The 18,422-nt window shown below is 44.1% G+C and overlaps 1 protein-coding gene across 1 annotated transcript in view; it reads left to right on the top strand.

The window, feature by feature from the left end:
* The window catches only part of GCA (grancalcin), a 54,897-nt gene that overhangs the window by 32,961 nt on the left and 3,514 nt on the right, over window positions 1-18,422 (top strand). Inside the window, exons 3-7 of the mRNA XM_077447577.1 lie at window positions 2,009-2,078; window positions 7,392-7,435; window positions 7,848-7,995; window positions 12,180-12,293; window positions 18,198-18,256. Of these exons, the coding sequence (XP_077303703.1) occupies window positions 2,009-2,078; window positions 7,392-7,435; window positions 7,848-7,995; window positions 12,180-12,293; window positions 18,198-18,256 (435 nt within the window). The remainder of the gene's footprint in view (window positions 1-2,008; window positions 2,079-7,391; window positions 7,436-7,847; window positions 7,996-12,179; window positions 12,294-18,197; window positions 18,257-18,422) is intronic.

Below are 18,422 nucleotides of genomic sequence, written 5' to 3'. Positions count from 1 at the left end.
AAATAAATAAAATGTCCCTCTAAGAGCTATGGGCAATGACTTGGGGGGGGGGGGGGGGGGGGGGGGGCGACGGCGCTGCTATCTTCCCCTCACTCGTCTCCATGTCAGGCCAGGGACAGGTCCGGATCGCCGTCACGGACCTGGCTCCTAACTTTTTAAGCTGGCTCCTAGATTCCAAGCAAATTTGTCAACCCCTGGTGTAAGCTACAAAGGCACAGGAAACTTTGGTCTTAACAAATACTGGCGGAAGCTGCATGTGGAACGTACTTGGACATTCCAACATGACAATGATCCAAAACACAAGGCCAAGCCGACCTGTCATTGGCTACAGCAGAATAAAGTGAAGGTTCTGGAGTGACCATCTCAGTCTCCTGACCTCATATCATTGAGCACTCTGGGGAGATCTCAAACATGCAGTTCATGCAAGACAGCCCAAAAATGTACAGGAACTGGAGGATTTTTGCCAAGAGGAATGGGCAGCTTTACCATCTGAGTAGAAGAGCCTCATCCACAAATTCCACAATGACTTCAAGCTGTCATTGATGTTAAAGGGGGCAATACATGGTATTAAGAATGGGGGTATGTAAACTTTTGATCAGGGTCATTTCTGTTGCCATTATGATTTAAAGAGTAAACACAGTTGATGTCTTCAGCTAAACTCTAAACATGAGTGAAAGATTTGTGTTATCCTTAATTTTCTCAGAAAAATGGCCACGAAATCATAAATTCTGCAGTGTATGTGGTTTTTACACTCGGCGAATACCATCTTTGCTGGACTCTTATACATTTTTTATCTTCCCAAAGAAAAATGTCCCACTCTCCAGTGATTATTTTTTTTATTTTTATTTTTTTATTTTTTTTCAGCATCACCTATATTTGTGAGCAACTATTCTCACCCCAGTGAGATTTGACAGTTCAAAATTGCATGGTTAGTTTCTCCCCATTGCCAGCAATGGAACTGTTCAAATCGTTTCAACTTTAAAAGGTTCCTGAACTATTTTTGCGATTTCATTGGGGCTCCAAATTGCATGGATCTGTGCCTTTGAATTTGCACTGAAGTAGCGCCATTTTAAAGCTGCGCTAATGTGAACCAGGGCTAAGCCTAGGTTCACAGTGACGGCGGGAATGAAATCGTGCAATTTTGTCTGAACTCGCACAATTTCATTCCTGCATATCAGTCCCGACTTCGGGGGCAATTTCGGAGATCTGTGCGGGATTCTGCACGGATGTCTATTGAAATCGCACTCCAAGTCGCCAAAAGTAGTACAGAAACTACTTTTGGGAATTGATGCGGCACCGATTCAGGCGGTGCCGTTGTTGGCAATAGCCGCTGATTTGGCATGCGGTATGAACCAGGGCTTAAGGATGAAGATCAAGGTTAGCGGCAAGAGAAAAGCTACTCTGCTCTCCTCTCTGGTGGCCCTCGTCTCCTGGCCCTTGCTGTTCCAGAACTGCAGCCTCAATCACTCATTCCAGGTCAGGTGCTTGTGCCCCCCAGCATGTACTATGGATCCATCCCTCAACCCCCTGCATCACGGCTGTGCCTGTAGTGGCATAGGGGTCACAGGACAGAACCATAGCGCGTAGCAGGGGACACAAATGATAAACACTGCCAGAAGTGTCCAATGTTGAAGAATGATGGAGGCTGTCATGCTGAATGGAGCAAAATTGGAGATGAGGACCACAAGAGTGTAAATTTTTTCTATTGTAGAGTACTACCAGCTTTTATCTAAATCTAATACTTTGCATGGTTCTGGGTAGGGGGCGAATGACCCATTTCTTGATGTCTGTCCGCCTGAACTAACCTTTTAAAACAGCTTCTGCTTTGTGTGCCCACCTTCAGGAAATATGTGCCTATGAGTTTAGTGTTCCAAAAGCCGCAGCTGGTCTGATGCGTTCTGCTGTACTTGCTGAAATGGCAATTCATATGCAAAGCTGGCCTTTGTATGTCATTGTGAAACGTGTCTGGTTTTGAATGTGAAAATAAATAAATGGCGCTGTTTTTCAGGATGGTGAAGTGGACGCTGAAGAACTACAGAGATGTTTAACGCAGGCTGGAGTCCATGGGACCTATACACGTAAGTAGGAGACGTTCTTGGCTGTAATTCCAGCACTGGGTGCATGCAACAAGTGACATTGTAGGTCATAATCCCAGTAAAGATTGGTAGGTACCAGAAAAAGCAGTTAGAAGCAGTATTGCCAAATAAAAACTGGTTTCCTGAAATTGCATTGTAGTGAATCAGATGTGGAAGTGCTTCGCCCTCATATTCAGTTGGCCATTCACACACTTTTATAACAAAAAAATTTAATTTTTTACATTTATAAGGCATAGCTTTTTCCCAATGTGGTGTTTGTGGTGCTTTATTTATGGCTTTGACATATTGGGTATTTGCTTTTGCACATATTGGAGAATTCAATAAAGATGTTGTTTATTGGAAGTATTTCTCTTTAGAACGGCCACCGCCTGATTCAGGAAAGTCTTGCAACAGTTCTGCACATCCTTCCAACACGTGCAACAGATTCAGGTAGTTCTTACTGGCCACAGATTTCAGAATCTCTGCCTGCGACCGATTTCTAAAAGAAATTACTGGTAGTTTGCAGTGCTGGGAAGCTGTCATGACTGGCAATTTCCTGTCATGACGTTTTCTGGTTATTACAAAGCTATTGGATTGTGGGCTCCTTGAGGGTAGGGACTGATGTGAGTGAGCAATGTACAGGGATAGGGACAATTGTAGACACTCACTCAGGTTGAAATGGATGGACTGGTGTCTTTATTCAACCTTACTAACTGTTACTGGCGACTCCTGCGTGGGAGTGACATAATTGCGGCTCCAGCCAATCGCAGCGCCGGAGCCACAATACACAGAAGTAACCCCCTAGGAGAGCTGATGCCGGCCGAAGGGGGGGGACTAGGACAGCTGCGGGGGGCTTCGTTCTTGGGTAAGTAATTCATAATGAGCTAGTAGGCTATGCCTACTGGCTCATTATGCTTTTTTGTCTTGCAGGGTTTTTTAACTAGGGTTTACAACCACTTTAAATACTGGTGTTGTGTGTGGGGGTGTGTGTTTTTTTTTTTTTTTTTTTTTTTTTTTTTTTTTTTTTTTTTGCTTTGGGAGGGTCTTGTGATCATATACTAGGGCCAATTTAGACAGAAGCCAATTAAGCTGCCAGCATGTCTTTGGAGTGTGGGAGGTAACATGCACAGGGAGAACATGCAAACTCCAGGCGGGTAATGTCGTGGTTGGGATTTGAACCTGCTAGGTGAGTGCTACCCACTACACCACTGTGCCGCCACCCACTGTTGTCAATCAAATCCAGTGACGCAGCGCCGGGGGATGGGGCTGTGTCCTGCATTCTGTGTAAATGGATACGGGACTTGGGAGCACGCCCGCATGGGTGTCCACCAAGGAGAGCACTTCTCCAATGGGGACACTCGGAGGAGCCAGAACAGGAGGACCGGGGCCACTCTTTGCAAAACTGCACAGTGGAGGTAAGTATTTTAAACACAATAAAATCTCCAGAAAACTATTTGCAGTTCGCTACTTTTCAATGCTGTTGACTCCTACGCTCTTAGCCCTGGTTCACACCTTTGGCCTTTGAAATCGCGCTACTTCAGTGTGAAAGCTGCACATCATTTAGCTGAAGTCTATGCAGATCTTAATGAAATCGGTAAAGTAGTGGAGGAACCTTTTTCTTGACATGTAGTAATGGCAGTGGGTTAAGACTTGTCATGTGATTTTTACAGTTCCAAGCATGACAAGTCACACTGGTCTGAACCTGGAGCAAAATGCTGCTTCCTGTGGTTTATTTATTTTTTTCGTTTGGCATTAACTACTTCAGCCCTGGAAGAATTTGCCCCTTCTTGACCTGTGTGTGTGTGTTATCAATGTCATTGGCAGGGAAGGGGTTAACTGTTTCCTGGGTGTTCTAACTGTAGGGAGGCTGGGGCTTGTCTAGAGGAGGGGAGAGAGATTGGTGTTCATCATTGGTATGAACACACGATCGGTCTCCGGCTCTTGCTCTGCCATGAGCGGGTGCCTGGCGGTAATCGCGCCCGCTTGCTGTCGCGACATACAGCTACACAGATTTGCCCTGCTGCAGTATAACTGCGGTGGCTGGTGACTAGTGGTTAAGATATAAAAAAAACTAAATTCTGCTCCCCTATGCACAAGAGCAGTGTCCCTCTCTAATTCCCCCCCCCCCCCCCCCATAAGCTCAGAAACCTAAACAGTAGCCATTGGTTCCTGCAGCTGTCAATCACAGCCAGTGGTGGGGTGGCAGGGCAGAACTGCAGACAGCTTGGAAGCCAACCTTCATGAGTGCTCCAACAGCAAGCAGGTTGCTAGGGGGAGGAGCCAGGAATGTTAGCGAGGGACCCTGTGAAGAGGAGGATCTGGGCTGCTCTTTGCAGATCCATTGCACAGAGTAGATGCGATGTGTGTGTTCTAAGAAATTATACATTTGCGTGCTTAATGTCATTAGAAATGATTTGATTTAGAGATTTCTACCACTTGCTCTATATATCTAAAAATGAAATGCTGAATATACTCCGAATTCCTCTTGACTGGTCCCATCTCCTCGTTGCTGTGGAGGAATCCACCTTGCGAGCTGAATGATTGGTCACCCAGGTTCAGTCGGCTGCCCATGAAAATGGTTCCCTGGAGGATTTTCCCGTATTGCTGCGAATACACGGCTAAAACCTAAATGGCTTTTATTTTATAGACTTCGTCCATGGACTCTTCAGGAGAGCTTTTGTTCCAATAATTGCACACAAGTGTGTATTGATTTGTAGATATTGTTTATATTGTCCTAAGTCATTTATGAATGGTCATCGGCACATCTAGAACGGTGTGCCTGGTTAAATATTAACGACTGATGAGTGCTCGGGGTTTCCTGTATTAGGTTTTATCTCTGTAGGGTAAAGGTGTGTATGACCTATATATAGAGCAATTGAAGTCATAAAGTGGTGATAAGCAGTCAGGCGAACTATCGTCTGATGGTGTCCCCACACAGGAGATCCTTCATAGTTGGGAGGTTGGTTTACAAACTGGATAGTGCAAAATCTGGTGCAGCTGTGCATGGTAACTAGGGCTGCAACTATTTTCATAATCGTTTAGTTGGCCGAGATTAATCGGTTAATAACCTTAAAATTTGCCGTGATTTGCATTTTTACATATTTTTTGGCCAAATTGTTGGGCAGATTAATCGCTACTGTAAGGGTTCATTTTTTACTATGGGACAGTGACTGTAATATTTACAGTAGTGATTTGCTCTCTTTGTACTATAAAGGGCTAATTAATTTTTTTTAACCCATTATGTTAGTGGCAGATTAATGGATTATGAAAGTAATTGATCGATAATGAAAATGGTAATCTATTAGTTTCGTCCCTAGTGGTAACCAATCGCCTTCTAACGTTGGCTTGTTCAATTAATAAAAAGAAAAAACTAAGCGCAAATATTGGTGTACATGAAGTAATATGGCTGGCAGTGTGAGAGCAGTAACAGCTCAATGGTCCAAACAGCAACAGTTCTTAGGGTGAGCCAGCTCTGTAATCAGATTTCGGAAGAGGGAGAGACAGGAAGTGCCAACCTGAGTGTAGTTGGTATATTAGATACGATTTATTAGCAAAGTAATGCACTTGCAGGAAATGACAAGCAAGCTCATCTGTAAATGGTGGTGTCTGCAGGTGTAGATCGGCATCCAAACGAGTGTCCATGGATCTGGCAGATGAGGATGAGCTCAGGCATGTTCGCATGCTCCATGTGCAGAGCCCGCCAGGAAGTCGGCGCTGCGCCAATCACAGGCAGTGAGACATTTTCTTGATGTGCGGCTGCAGAGATCGGCCAATGTCTCACTGCCTGTGATTAGTGCAGCACTGCGCCAACTTCCTGGCGGGCTCTGCACGTGGAGCATGCAAACACGCCTGAGCTTGTCCCTACTGGCAGATGACTGGAGGAGCATCAAACCGTCCCTGCGGCCACCAGGAAGTGGGTCTGGGCCACTGTGGAGCGCAGGGAGATGACGTCACCAGGAAGCAGAGACACCAGGGGAGAAACTGAATAAAAGGCTATGCGCTCAGGCCATTGACTCCTTCTACAGGCCTGTGGGTGGTTTTATTGATGTCTGAGCTGGTCATAGGACAACGGGCTCCAGCACACCTGATGGTCATGTGAGTGTTGTCTGGCCGACCCATTTTGTGATTAACTTTCACATGACCATCAGGTGTGCTGGAGCCTGTTGTCCTGTGACCAGCCCAGACATATAATTACCACCATTCCAGCACTTCCACGCCTAGGCCTGTAGAAGAAGCTGATGTTCCAAGCGCGTAGCCTTTTATCCAGCTGTTCTCCCCTGGTCTCTCTGCTTCCTGGGGACGTCGTCTCCCTGCACTCCATGGCGGCCAGTCATAGGCCAGAGTCATGGACACTCGTTTTGGATGCCGATCTACACCTGCAGACACCACCATTTACAGATGAGCTTGCTTGTCATTTCCTGTAAGTGGTTTACTTTGCTAATATCTAATATACAACACTCGGGTTGGCACTTCCTGTCTCTCCCTCTTCCTCAATCGGGCTTGTTCGGTTAAGCTTGGGCAATAAAACCTGGAAGCTGATTGGTTTCTATGCAGAGCTGCACCAAAATTTTGCTCTCTTAGTAAATCTCCCCTACTGTGTGTTCTGATCTCCCAAGCTGAGGACTTTGTAACCAAAAGCTGTTTAAAAGAAAAATTGTGTTCATGTATACAGATACAAAAAATCCCCTATATCGGTCCTTTATTTCCCAGTTGTCACCAAAATAGGTGTAGATGGACATCTAATCAGGACTTGTGAGTGTGGGGTAGTTTTATTTAATTTTTGTCATGTTCACACTACAATGCTGCGTCATGCATACCTGTTGCATTTTTACCCACCTAAAGAGAGGAGACTCTGTTCAGGACAGTGACCATTGGTTAATTACAGGCGTCTTTAGATGTAATCTCACAACTGAGATTTTCTTAGACAAAATACGCTTGTTTGGCAGCTTATTCCTGGCGGTTTCTGTATTTTTAAACAAATGTTTGCCACAAATGTTTGCCATGTTTGAAAAAAAATAACCATTAACCATATACAGTGGCTAAGTGGTTAGCACTTCCACCTGGCAGCACTAGGGTCATTGGTTCGAATCCCAACCATGTCACTGCCTGCCTGGAGTGTGCAGGTTTCCTCCGGGTACTTTTTTTTTCCTTCAACACTACAAAGAAGTGGGGGTAAGTTAATTGGCTCCTGTCTAAATTGTCACTAGTGTGTATATGTACCCATGTGAGTTGGGGGCTTCAGATTGTAAGCTCCTTGAGGACAGGGACTGATGTTTAATGTATGTGTATTTTATCTTTATTTTATTTCTTCAACAGCTTTCAGCCTGGAAACTTGCCGAATTATGATTGCAATGTTGGATGTATCCTTTTCTAGAAGTCTTTGTGTGTAAGGATGTATTGGCAGACTTGTAGAGTAAAATGATAGAATGATCAGTAATAATAGTTACTCTCTATACTCTTTATATCTTTCTCAGTATTTCTCAGGCTTTAGGTGATCTCTTTGCCTTTCAGTGGTGACGGCTACCAAATGTTATGTTCCTTCATATTGGGCCGTCGCTCAGAACCATTCATTTTGTGAATAAGAAAGTTTGAGAAAGTTCTGCTGTCGGTGTCTTCCTCTTACTGAATCTGCCAGTTAGTACAAGGTGTATGATCAGCTTTGACACCTATTTGGTGTCTCAGTTCTCCAAGTTGGGTATATGAATAAATCTGTCCATGTTTACTGATAAGACCATGAAAAATCTTTACATTTCTTTAACTCCTCTAAATCAGAGGGACCATACAGGCAAAATGGGCTTCAATGAATTCAAAGAATTGTGGGCAGCTTTAAGTGCCTGGAAACAGAACTTCTGCACATTTGATCAAGACAGGAGTGGGTCAGTGGAGCCCCATGAGTTGAACCAGGCCATTATGTCAATGGGTAAGTAGTTACAAATGAGGCCATCTGTCATATCTATGTTAAATGTATGAGCTTGATTTGATGGGGATCTCAATGTTCATCGCGTGCCCACTGCAGATTAATTGTTGGTTATATTGAAAATTCCTTTTCACATGCACTTTAACCACTTAAATACCAGACACTTTTACCCCCTTCCTGCCCAGGGTAATTTTCAGCCTTCAACACGGTTTCACTTTGACAATTACGTGGTCATGTAACACTGTACCATATAAAATGTATTCATTATTTTTTCTAAGGTGCCACATTTAACCCCAAGAAAGTGCATACTTGAAAAATTAAACATTTCAAAAGTTTATTCCTTTAAAAAAAAAAAAAAAAATCGCTCATATCCATAGGAAAGTTTCAAAGCTGTTTCCAATTGCAACAAAAGGATACAATCCAATCGATGCATTTGCTATTCCAAACAAGTCTCCATTCATTATATTGATAGAGCCATGACTGAGCAGAGACTATCATTAAAGTATATGCACCAAGGCAGGGGTAGGCAAATTTTTGACCAGTGTGCCGAAAAATGTTTTCAAAGAAGTTTACATCCTCTATACCCCCTGCTCTTCTGCCCAACCACTGTAAGCCCCCGCTCACCTGTCCCATCAATACACCTCTTTTCACATCTGTCCTGCCATTGAACCCCCTGCTCATCTTTCCCACCATTGTAACCTCCTCATCTGCCCCCCCCCCCCCCCCGCTCAGCTGTCCCACCACTGTACCCCCTGCACATATGCTCCACCACCATATCCCCATGCTCTTCTGTCTCACTGCTGAATCACCTTCTCATCTGTCCTAATACTCAACCCATCTGATCATCTGCCTCACCTCTGTACCACCCTGCTCTCCTGCTGCCCCGCCACTATAACCCCCCTGCTCTTCTGTCTCACTGCTGAACCCCCTTCTCATCTCTACCACCCCTGTACATCTGTACCCTCTATCTGTGATAGGAAGAGTGTGCCAGGACAGGTAGATGTGTCATCTCGGCTTTCTTTCACCACGTTGATCCAGCTCTCACATCCAAGCCACGTGCTTGTATGTGATGTCACAAGCGTCTGAAATTGATGCACAATGATGAGCTCAGGGGCATTTTCTGAAAGCAGGGCCTGTGTGCAGGATCATACGTTGGGCCCCTGCAGTTGAGAGAGTGCGGCGCTCCACACCAAACCAAAAGTTGGTGTGTGTGTATATATTCACAGCTACAGCAAATTTATAGCACAAAACAACATTTCTCATATTTTACAATGTGTGGGGGTGCAGTGCTCCCCCTCAGTGCAGTGCGTTATGGTGAATTCTGAATGCATTAGTGTCTCACTGACACTTCCCTGCACTGCTCTGCTGGTGGGGAGGGAGTTGCGTGCCGACAAGAGGCTTCGCTTGCTGGGGGTTGCCTCCCTTGCACGAAGGCTTCTCTGTGTGTGTGTGTGTGTGTGTGTGTGTGTGTGTGTATGTATATGTGTGTATGTATATATATGTGTATGTGTATATATATGTATGTGTGTATATGTATGTGTGTATATATATATGTATGTGTGTATATATATATATGTATGTGTGTATATATATATATGTATGTGTGTGTGTGTATATATATATATATATATATATTCAATACATTTAAAATAGACACAGAATTCCAGACTCTGCCCTACTCACCCCCCCCACCACAATTTCACATGGTTAGAGTAGCATGACCGTGCAATTGTCAGTGTGACAGCGCTGAAAGCTGTAAAATGGCCTGTATTGAGGTGGTTAAGGCGCAGGAAAATGAGGTGAAGTAATGATTGTAGGACTTTCCCCAGTATTACAGCATCAGCACCATTTGTCCATAGCATATAGAATTGTAACTTTTAATGAGGATCTTCCTCTTAAAGCAGGATGCCTGCATGTGGAATGTGTCTGATAGGGGGGATGGCATTTTTAACCAGCTGATAACTCCTATTGTGATGCATGTTCTTCCCATTTCAAGATAATGTTTGATAGACATGTACAGCCAACTCGGATGGACCCGTCTAGCTGATTAATTGCCTTAAAGATTTTTCTGCTCAGTACAGGACGGGCTCCTTAATCATTATGCCTGGATTATATGCAGTACCTGGACATTGGCAAAAAGAGGCGGCATGGTCCAGCCCATTCCAAACTAGCCTCAGTTTTTGGCTAGTGTCCTTGGGTAATGGCCCTGTTCTCCCTGAGAAGCTTACCACCTTATATGGAGGGGTCTCTTTCTTTGAATATTTCAAGATGACTTCCATCAACCAGCTGCACCATAGCCAGAGCCTAGGGAGACTGTACCCAATGCTCTGTGTATTGAAGTAATGTTGCAGACATGCACTGAATTTTGCTGCCCGTTGAACTACCTTCCTCTCCAAACTGTAAAATTGAGGTAACTTGTAGCAATGCCATCACTACTACAAATGTATGTCAACACGCAAGTGGCGCAACATCCTGTGACCTTGTGCAACAGATTTGGTGCATTTGTTTGCAAAATAGGATTAAAACAGGTGGTAAGAAGGCATTGCATCACTTCGTCAGCCGCTGTAGCTCGATCCGAATATGGATTGGACTTCAGAAGCAAGGGAGATTTAGATGCATTTCTAAATCTATCCTTAATGTTTTTTTTGGGGGGGGGGGGAGGAATGTGTCCTTGGAGACATCAGAGGCTCAAAAAAAAAGACTTCGTTGTAGATGATTGGATAGGCGTCCTTATAGACACCTATTCATTCATAAACTGAAACCGTTTCATTCACAAACATAGTAAGCCTAGCTCTGAGGAAGGGGTTGTGCCCCCAAAACGTGTTAGCTGTACCCCGTGTTCTGTGCAAGTCCATGCACTGTGTTTATGGCCTTTTGTCAGTTCCATTTTGTGAGTACCGACTTTTATATACATTTCTTCTTGAATTATCTTTGGTAATGCAGTAGGTGTGCACACCTTCCATTTCTGTTTTTCTTGTGCGACATAGTCAGTGTTTACTATGTCAGTGATGAAAGCATACAGGAACGATCGGTAGTGATCACTGACTGTATTCTTTCAGGAAAAAGAGGGCCGCTAAGCACGTGTTTACCAACACCCCCCTCTGCCCTCTATGCTGACAGCGATCTGCCAGTGGCTGCAGCCAGCGGGAGGGGGAGTTGGAAGCACCAGCTGGCAGCTTCAGGGGGGTCACATGTCCGGTAAATTGCTGTGATCAGTGCCGCTGATGCAATACTCTATCAGTTCAGCAGCACCTGCTGAAAAAATTCTGCTAGAAGTTCATGGTCACTGAAGTGACAAGGCGATATAGTAGGAGGAATGCAGGTCTGTACAGAGCTGGCTTGCTGGAAGCAATGCTGTAGGGTTGTACGGACCTGGCAGTGGACGGGTTGATGCTGCCAGAGGTTACAAGTGAAAAAGGATCAGGTGGATTTGCTAGCTTAGGCTCAGCTTTTAGTTCCATTGGGGTTGGTAGCTCATCTTTTCAGGGTCCTAGTATCCTTTTCCACTGATGGTTGCGCTTGCCCCATTACTGTTGGCCTCACCAGCTTCCCTTTTTCGTTTTTTTTTATTTATTTTTTTTTTGAAGCTTTTTACCTTGGCAGGACCTGCAATGCAGCCTACAGTTGCTTCAGTGGCAGTCTCAGGCCTTTACTGTGCTAACTAAGCATATGGCCCAAAATTCTATTGCCATCATTAAGGCTGCGGACCCCCCCATGGCCTTGCACCCCATGTGAATAGCTTGGTAGATGGGCTCTTCCAAATAGCCCCGATTAATTTTGCCTCTACACGTGCAGGATTCTAACTGAAGATGCTGGTCACCTGAGCTCTCATACAAGTGGTGCCTTGAGCGGGGTTATCTATTCAAGGCAAGTGCTTGTTTGTACCCTCCTTGGATAAGGACATCAAGAGCATTCCTTAATGTTGCACAAGGGCAGAGTTGTTATGAAGCCTTCCATCTTGTTTATGGCCATTTGGTTAGTCACATGCAGTCGGTATGAATGTTTCTAAATGTCTTTTTTAAAATGCCCGTATGAGAAGACTAGGATGCACGGATCTCTGGTTTGTTGGCTGAACAAGGTTTCATTGTGAATGTGGCTTCCCCACAATTTATTTATTTTTTTTTTTTGTTTTTTGGGAATGTGCTCATCTATACCTCCTAATATATACTTTCTATTTAAATTTTAAGGTTACAGGTTAAATCCAAACACAATTAATACGATAGTGAAGCGCTACAGCAAGAGCGGCAGAATATTCTTTGACGATTATGTTGCATGCTGTGTGAAGCTTCGTGCCTTAACAGGTAAGGTGGTGACTATTCTGCTTCTGACCTTTTTTTTATTTTATTTTTTATTTATTTTTTTGGTCTCATGTCTGGTTTGGCGTGGCTTTTGCAGCTTTAAAGAACTGTGAGAAAGGTTTGTAGGTTGCTATTGTATAGATCTCTTATTCTGAAATGGCTTTTTTTTGCTGATCCACTGGCTTGAGCCGCTATTCTGGAACAAGTCTGAGCCTCAAAAGTTCTGACTTCACTCCCTGCAAGCTTGGTGTCAGATCAGTGATCTGGTATTGGGTGCAGGCAACATTTTTCAGGAGCAGGTGGGCAAGAAATTGCTGTTCAAGAGACTTAATCCATCATCCCATATACACTGGAGATCAAAATTGGAGAACAATTTACGAACACTTTATTTTTTCAGAAATGTAATCTACATTGATTAACACTTGCTGGAATTTTTGTTGTGGCTATAGCATGCTAGAAGTATATTTCAAAATAACCAAGGCACTTCATAAAAAAAAAACACTTATTTTTTAGAAAACACAATGGGGGTTATTTACGAACGGCAAATCCACTTTGCACTGCAAGTGCACTTGGAAGTAAAGTCACTGTAGATATGAGGGGGACATGCAAGGAAAATAGCATTTTAGCTTGCAGATGATTGGATGATAAAATCAGCAGAGCTTCCACTCATTTCAGATCTACTCCTTAGATTTGGAGCGACTGCACTTCCAAGTGCACTTGCATTGCAAAGTGGATTTGCTTTTCCTAAATAACCCCCCAATGTTCAAAATTGGATAACGGCAATGATCGGAGAAAGATTACAACTAAAATTTATCAAGGTTACTACAATTGGTAGGAAGTGGGGGGGCCCTTGCTCTGAATGACTTGCACATCTGCGGCCTCAGGACTTCACTAGTCTCACACTGCTCTGGTGTATTTTTGTTCCACAGTTCGGCGGCTGTAGTGGATTTTTTGGCCATAACTTTGTTGCCAAGGATTTTCCAGAAGTTTTCTGTTGGGTTTAGATCAGGACTCTGGGCTGGCCATTTCATTATTTCAATGTTTTCAGCTTTAAGGAACTGCTTTACTGGTTTTGCTGTGTGACTGTGAGCGTTGTCATGCATGAAAATTGCTGGCTGATTAGGTTATGAATTTGGCTAAGGAACCACATGTTGAAGGTTCTGGTGAACATCTGCATTCACTCTGTTATGTAGCTGTATAAGAGGCCAACTCCTGCAGACAACGCCTCCCATACCAGGACTCTTCCCCCTCCACCTTTCACTGACTTCTTTATACTCTTTGGGTTCTGTCTTTTCCCAGATTGACAAACATGTTTCCCATCTGACCCAAATAAATGCAACTTGCTCATCACTAATCAACTTTGGACCAGTTCTCTGTCCATACAACATGCCCCTCAGCAAAGGTTAGTCTAGCCTTATTGATTATTTCTGCTAATGAGGTCTAGTTGCTGCAGAGTGGGCTTTCAGTCCAAATTGACAAATGGCGAGACAGATCCCTACTCTGTTCAGCGCTGAACCGGCGAGCAATCACAGCTGCGCTGTTGCACCGATTGCCATTGAGATTCTCTGCATTATCCTGTCCTCTTGCATTTGTTGTTTTTGTGGATGACCAGCTGCCTTGGGGGGGATTGGAATGAGTTCGTAAAGCTGGGTTTATGTTGGTGTGAATTGGATGCCGTATTCATCGCATCCAATTCGCATGACATGAGTGTGCCTGGCTCTTAGTAGGGCCAGTTCACACATCTCCATGGGGAATTGAACAAGGGTCCTGTGTCTTTGGACAGGCAAACATTTGGTGATGATTCGTTCCGGAAACGGAACAGACGCATCGGACCCCATGCTGTCCCAAAAGTGGAACTTCCACTGATCTGTCACCCCCCCCCCCCCCCCCCCCCCTTCCGGTGCCATGTTTGGTACCTTTCGGGGTGGGGGTTTGCGCTGAAGTTTGGCCCTGTGCAGCTGGGCCAATTAGAGCATCATACTTTGCGCATGCGCGCTAGGGAACTCACTGCGGTTTCCCTTGGCGGTAGCACCCGACAGCCGATCAGAAAATTGGCTGGGCTGCCGACAGCGTGGGCTTCCTGGACTGGGAAGTGTCTATATTAAGTCAGCAACTACCGTAATTGTAGCTGCTGACTTTTTTTTTTTCTCCCCTCCCCAGGCGGTAATCTGCTTTAAAGAGGAAGTAAACCCTGATGAGTTTACTTCCCCTTTTTCCCTGCAAAGGTAAAGCATAATGGACTACTATGCATCGCATAGTAGCCCATTATGTGTCACTTACCTGACACAGGAGCCAGCGAAGTCGTGCTGTCCCCTGTAGTCCGCCGCATCCATCTTGCTGGTGGCGTCTCGCAGCTCCGTCGCTGTCATTCGGCGAAGCCGCGATGACGTCACTCCCGCGCATGCGCACGGGAGTCGACAAATGCGGCAGCTCCATTCTTGGAACTGCCGCCTTCAGTGCGCCTGCGCGCCGCTGTCTACGGCGCATGCGCCGTAGACAGCGGTGCCCGTTTTCGGGCAAATGTCTCCTAAACCATATAGGTTTAGGAGATATTGCTTGGACCTACAGGTAAGCCTTAATCTAGGCTTACCTGTAGGTCAAAGGGGTTTGTAAGGGTTTACAACCACTTTAAGTGTGAGCCCAGCCTAAAGATGCAATATTCTAGAAATCACAGATTTGGAACAACAAAGTTCTCTTGCTTTGGCTGAAAGGGTCATCCTTTTAGACTTAATCTGGACAACCAGATGCCGGAGGGTTTCAGTCACTTTGGAATGGCTCGCCATCTTGCAAAGTCAGTGACAGGTGTAAAGTTGGGCTGCCAGTTAAATAGGGTTTGTCAGATAATTAAAGAAATTGGCACAAGGTGCCAGATTAACACCAATAACTGGGAAGCATCTGAAAGTGTTCTCTAATTTTGATTTTCAAATCTCATTGAAGTTTTTTATTCTGTGCTTCAAAACATGTAAATTCTGAAATATATGCTTAACAAAACTGCTTTTACTCCAGTTTAGATCATTTCAAATGGGACTAAACAGTGACTTTGAAATTTAGGAAATTGTAGGAGGTTCTCTAATATTGATCTCCAGTGTAGCTCAATTTCAGAAGATCCCTCTGAGATGAACATCTCCGCCATTTTACATTTGTAAAGGTCCTGTCTAGCGGCAGGAACCGCAAAGTATCTGATTGTACCATGTACTAAGATAATAGCTGGTATCTCACATCAATTCTTTCCTTGTGTGGCTGATATATTTTCTCACAAAATGGTAAATTCTGGTCTAAACCATTCCCTAATCAAGTTACTATGTGATGTTTAGAACTCTGTTTTTAATTTACAAACGTATTTTACCCTCCCAGGCTGATAACAATCCTGTTGAATTTGTATCTCGCACTCCCCTTCCAGACATTGCAGCTCACAATTCGCAGGTTGCAGAAGCAGTGCTGCCAATACAGAACGCAGTGGGCATGACTAGGTGTGGGCAGGTGGACAAGCTACAGGCTTGTAAATTAGTGGTGGGTGCAGCGTTCTCACTTCTGCCTCATCCACAGTTGTGAAGTAGGCACAGCCTGCGTGAGGGTGACAATCCTGCTCTGAATTCAGGAGCAGTGCAGCAGTGTTGTCACCCCTTCACAGGAAGCTGCATTATTTGGGCTTGGCTGTCAAGATCAACAGGCATTTGTGAGCTTAATGGCCAATGCACTTGCACTAAATGCAGCATCACTTTTTTTATTAATAAATACAAAAATAAATATCCTGTTTTATAATCACTTGTCCAGCAACAGACCAGGTAAGTTGCTGGTCAACAAGTGGTTAAAGATGCATTGCAGGTATGAATATTTTTACAAAGTTACAGCTTGGACCAATGTAATTATGTATATACCATAGACAAAGACTCCACATAGTATGTCTCCTCTTTGCAGTTTATTAGCAGCAGAGCATATACACAGGAAAGCAAAAAGTTCAAGCCGAGAGCATGTCTCAATCCTTAAAAATTCTGTAAAATCCAGACAGCGATCGCATAAGTGTCATTTATGACAATCGGCCCCTGATGTAATTTATGACGAAACGATCGTCTGGACAGACATGTACACACGCTACTGCACATACAATCACTGTCTGGATTTTAAGGAAGTGTTTGGGTTGAGACATGCTCTTGGCTTGAACTTTTGCTTTCCTGTGTATATGCTCTGCAGCTCATAGACTGCAAAGAGGAGACAATGGGGGTTATTTACCAAAGGCAAATCCACTTTGCATTACAAGTGCAGTCGTTGTAAATCTGAGGGGGACATGCAAGGAAAATGGCATTTTAGCTTGCACATGATTGGATGATAAAATCAGCAGAGCCTCCCCTCATTGCAGATCTACCCCCTTAGATCTACAGCGATTGCACTTGTAGTGCAAAGTGAATTTGCCTTTCGTAAATAACCCCCAATATTATACAATGTGGAGTCTTTTTTTGTGTCTCTTTATACTTCAGCTCTGTGGCTTTTCTAAAACCTCACACCCCGATCAGCTGTGAAGTTCCTGGTGTACATCTTCTGAGGCTACTGGGGAGAGACGTCGGGATATTTTTTATATGGATCACAGGTCCAACAAAGCGCTTTAACCTCCTTGAATGTGGGGGGGGGGGGGGGGGGGGGTTGCTGGCTCTCTGGTAAGCCTTCATTTTATTTGTGGTGATGGGTATCGGGCTGCCAAACATTTGATCACCATTTCCAATACACCACCTCTTCATGGGACTCCTGATGAAAGTCGGCTTCAACCTGCACCAATTATACCACTGTTGGATGTATGCACATCACGTGTTGTGCGAGTCGCATGTATTTTGCCCTAACGCTGCACTTTTATTTAACCACTTCCAGCCCAAGGCTGTCATGACATTCCCATTAAAGTCAAGGATATCTGATGCCTGCAGCTACAGGCATCATTCAGATAATCCTCGCTCTCAGCCGGCAATTCTGTGCAGTTCCGCCGCTTGATCGTTCTTACAGGCCAGTGCTTCTCCCATGCCATCGGGGACCCGGAGTAATTATCGGCTGCTGCCGGATGACGACCATAGAGATTTCCAGTGACCTGATGGTCACCAGCCATCTCTGACCGTTGGAGGCCCGGGAGTGGCGTTATGACATCACGTCTGGGCCGTGATTGTAAACAAAGCCATGATTGCGGCTGGTAAGCATGAAATTGTGATGTGTTTTTTTTTTTTTTTTTTTTTTTTCTCTCTCGTGCTTTCCAGCCTGGAGAAGATATGTGGGTTCTTATTGACCCCACATCTCTACAGAGGACCTGTTCTTTTACTAGGGATGTTTACATTCCTTGTAATAAGGATAAGTGATCAAAAAAAGTAAAGCCTAACACTAGGCCTCCTCTGCTAAACTGGTAACCTAAATTTTTTAGAGCGCCCCCCTATGGAGATTTAAGTACCGGAATTTGGCGCAATTCCATGGATGTACGCAAGTGACATGTTTCATCTATTTACTTGGTGTAACATCTTTCACATTGTAAATAAAAATTGGGCTAACTTTACTTTTTTTTTTTTTTTTTTTTTTTTTTACCATGTGAGAAAGCTGCAACAACCTCCATTTTATTCCCTAGGGTGTCTGCTAAAAATTATATGTTGGGGCGTTCTGAGTAATTTTCTAGCAAAAAGATTTTTACATGGAGAAGAGTGGCAGAATAGGCCCAGTATGGAAGTGGTTAAACCTTTTTCTTTGTGCCTGATATCTGGGCTATAATGCTCAGCTGCTGGCTATTTTATATTTAATATTTTTATTTAAGTGCGGATATCTCTTTACACTTGTATAGTTTTACTTTAAGAATAACCTCTTACTACTTTACGTTACCTGGCCTTTTAATTGTTAAACCCATGAGAGGCGATGCTTTTTACTAATCAACTTCTTTCTTGCCAGATGTCTTTCGGCGAAGAGACAGCATGCAGCAGGGAATAGTCAACTTCATGTATGACGATGTAAGTGACTCCAGCAAAAGATTACATCTTGTTTGATGTGCAGAATTGTGTATTTTCTATCAACTAACATCCAGTGCCCAGCATACAACTGGTGTTTGTATGTGTGTATGTATGTGTGTACACACAATGCATCTGGAAAGTATTCGCAGGGCTGCCCTTTTTCCAC

The sequence above is a fragment of the Lithobates pipiens genome, unplaced genomic scaffold, assembly GCF_037356315.1.
Source record: "Lithobates pipiens isolate NorthernLeopardFrog02 unplaced genomic scaffold, aLitPip1_a1.2 Scaffold_22, whole genome shotgun sequence".
In the NCBI taxonomy this organism is placed as follows: domain Eukaryota; kingdom Metazoa; phylum Chordata; class Amphibia; order Anura; family Ranidae; genus Lithobates; species Lithobates pipiens.
This window is presented reverse-complemented; position numbering and strand designations above follow the sequence as displayed.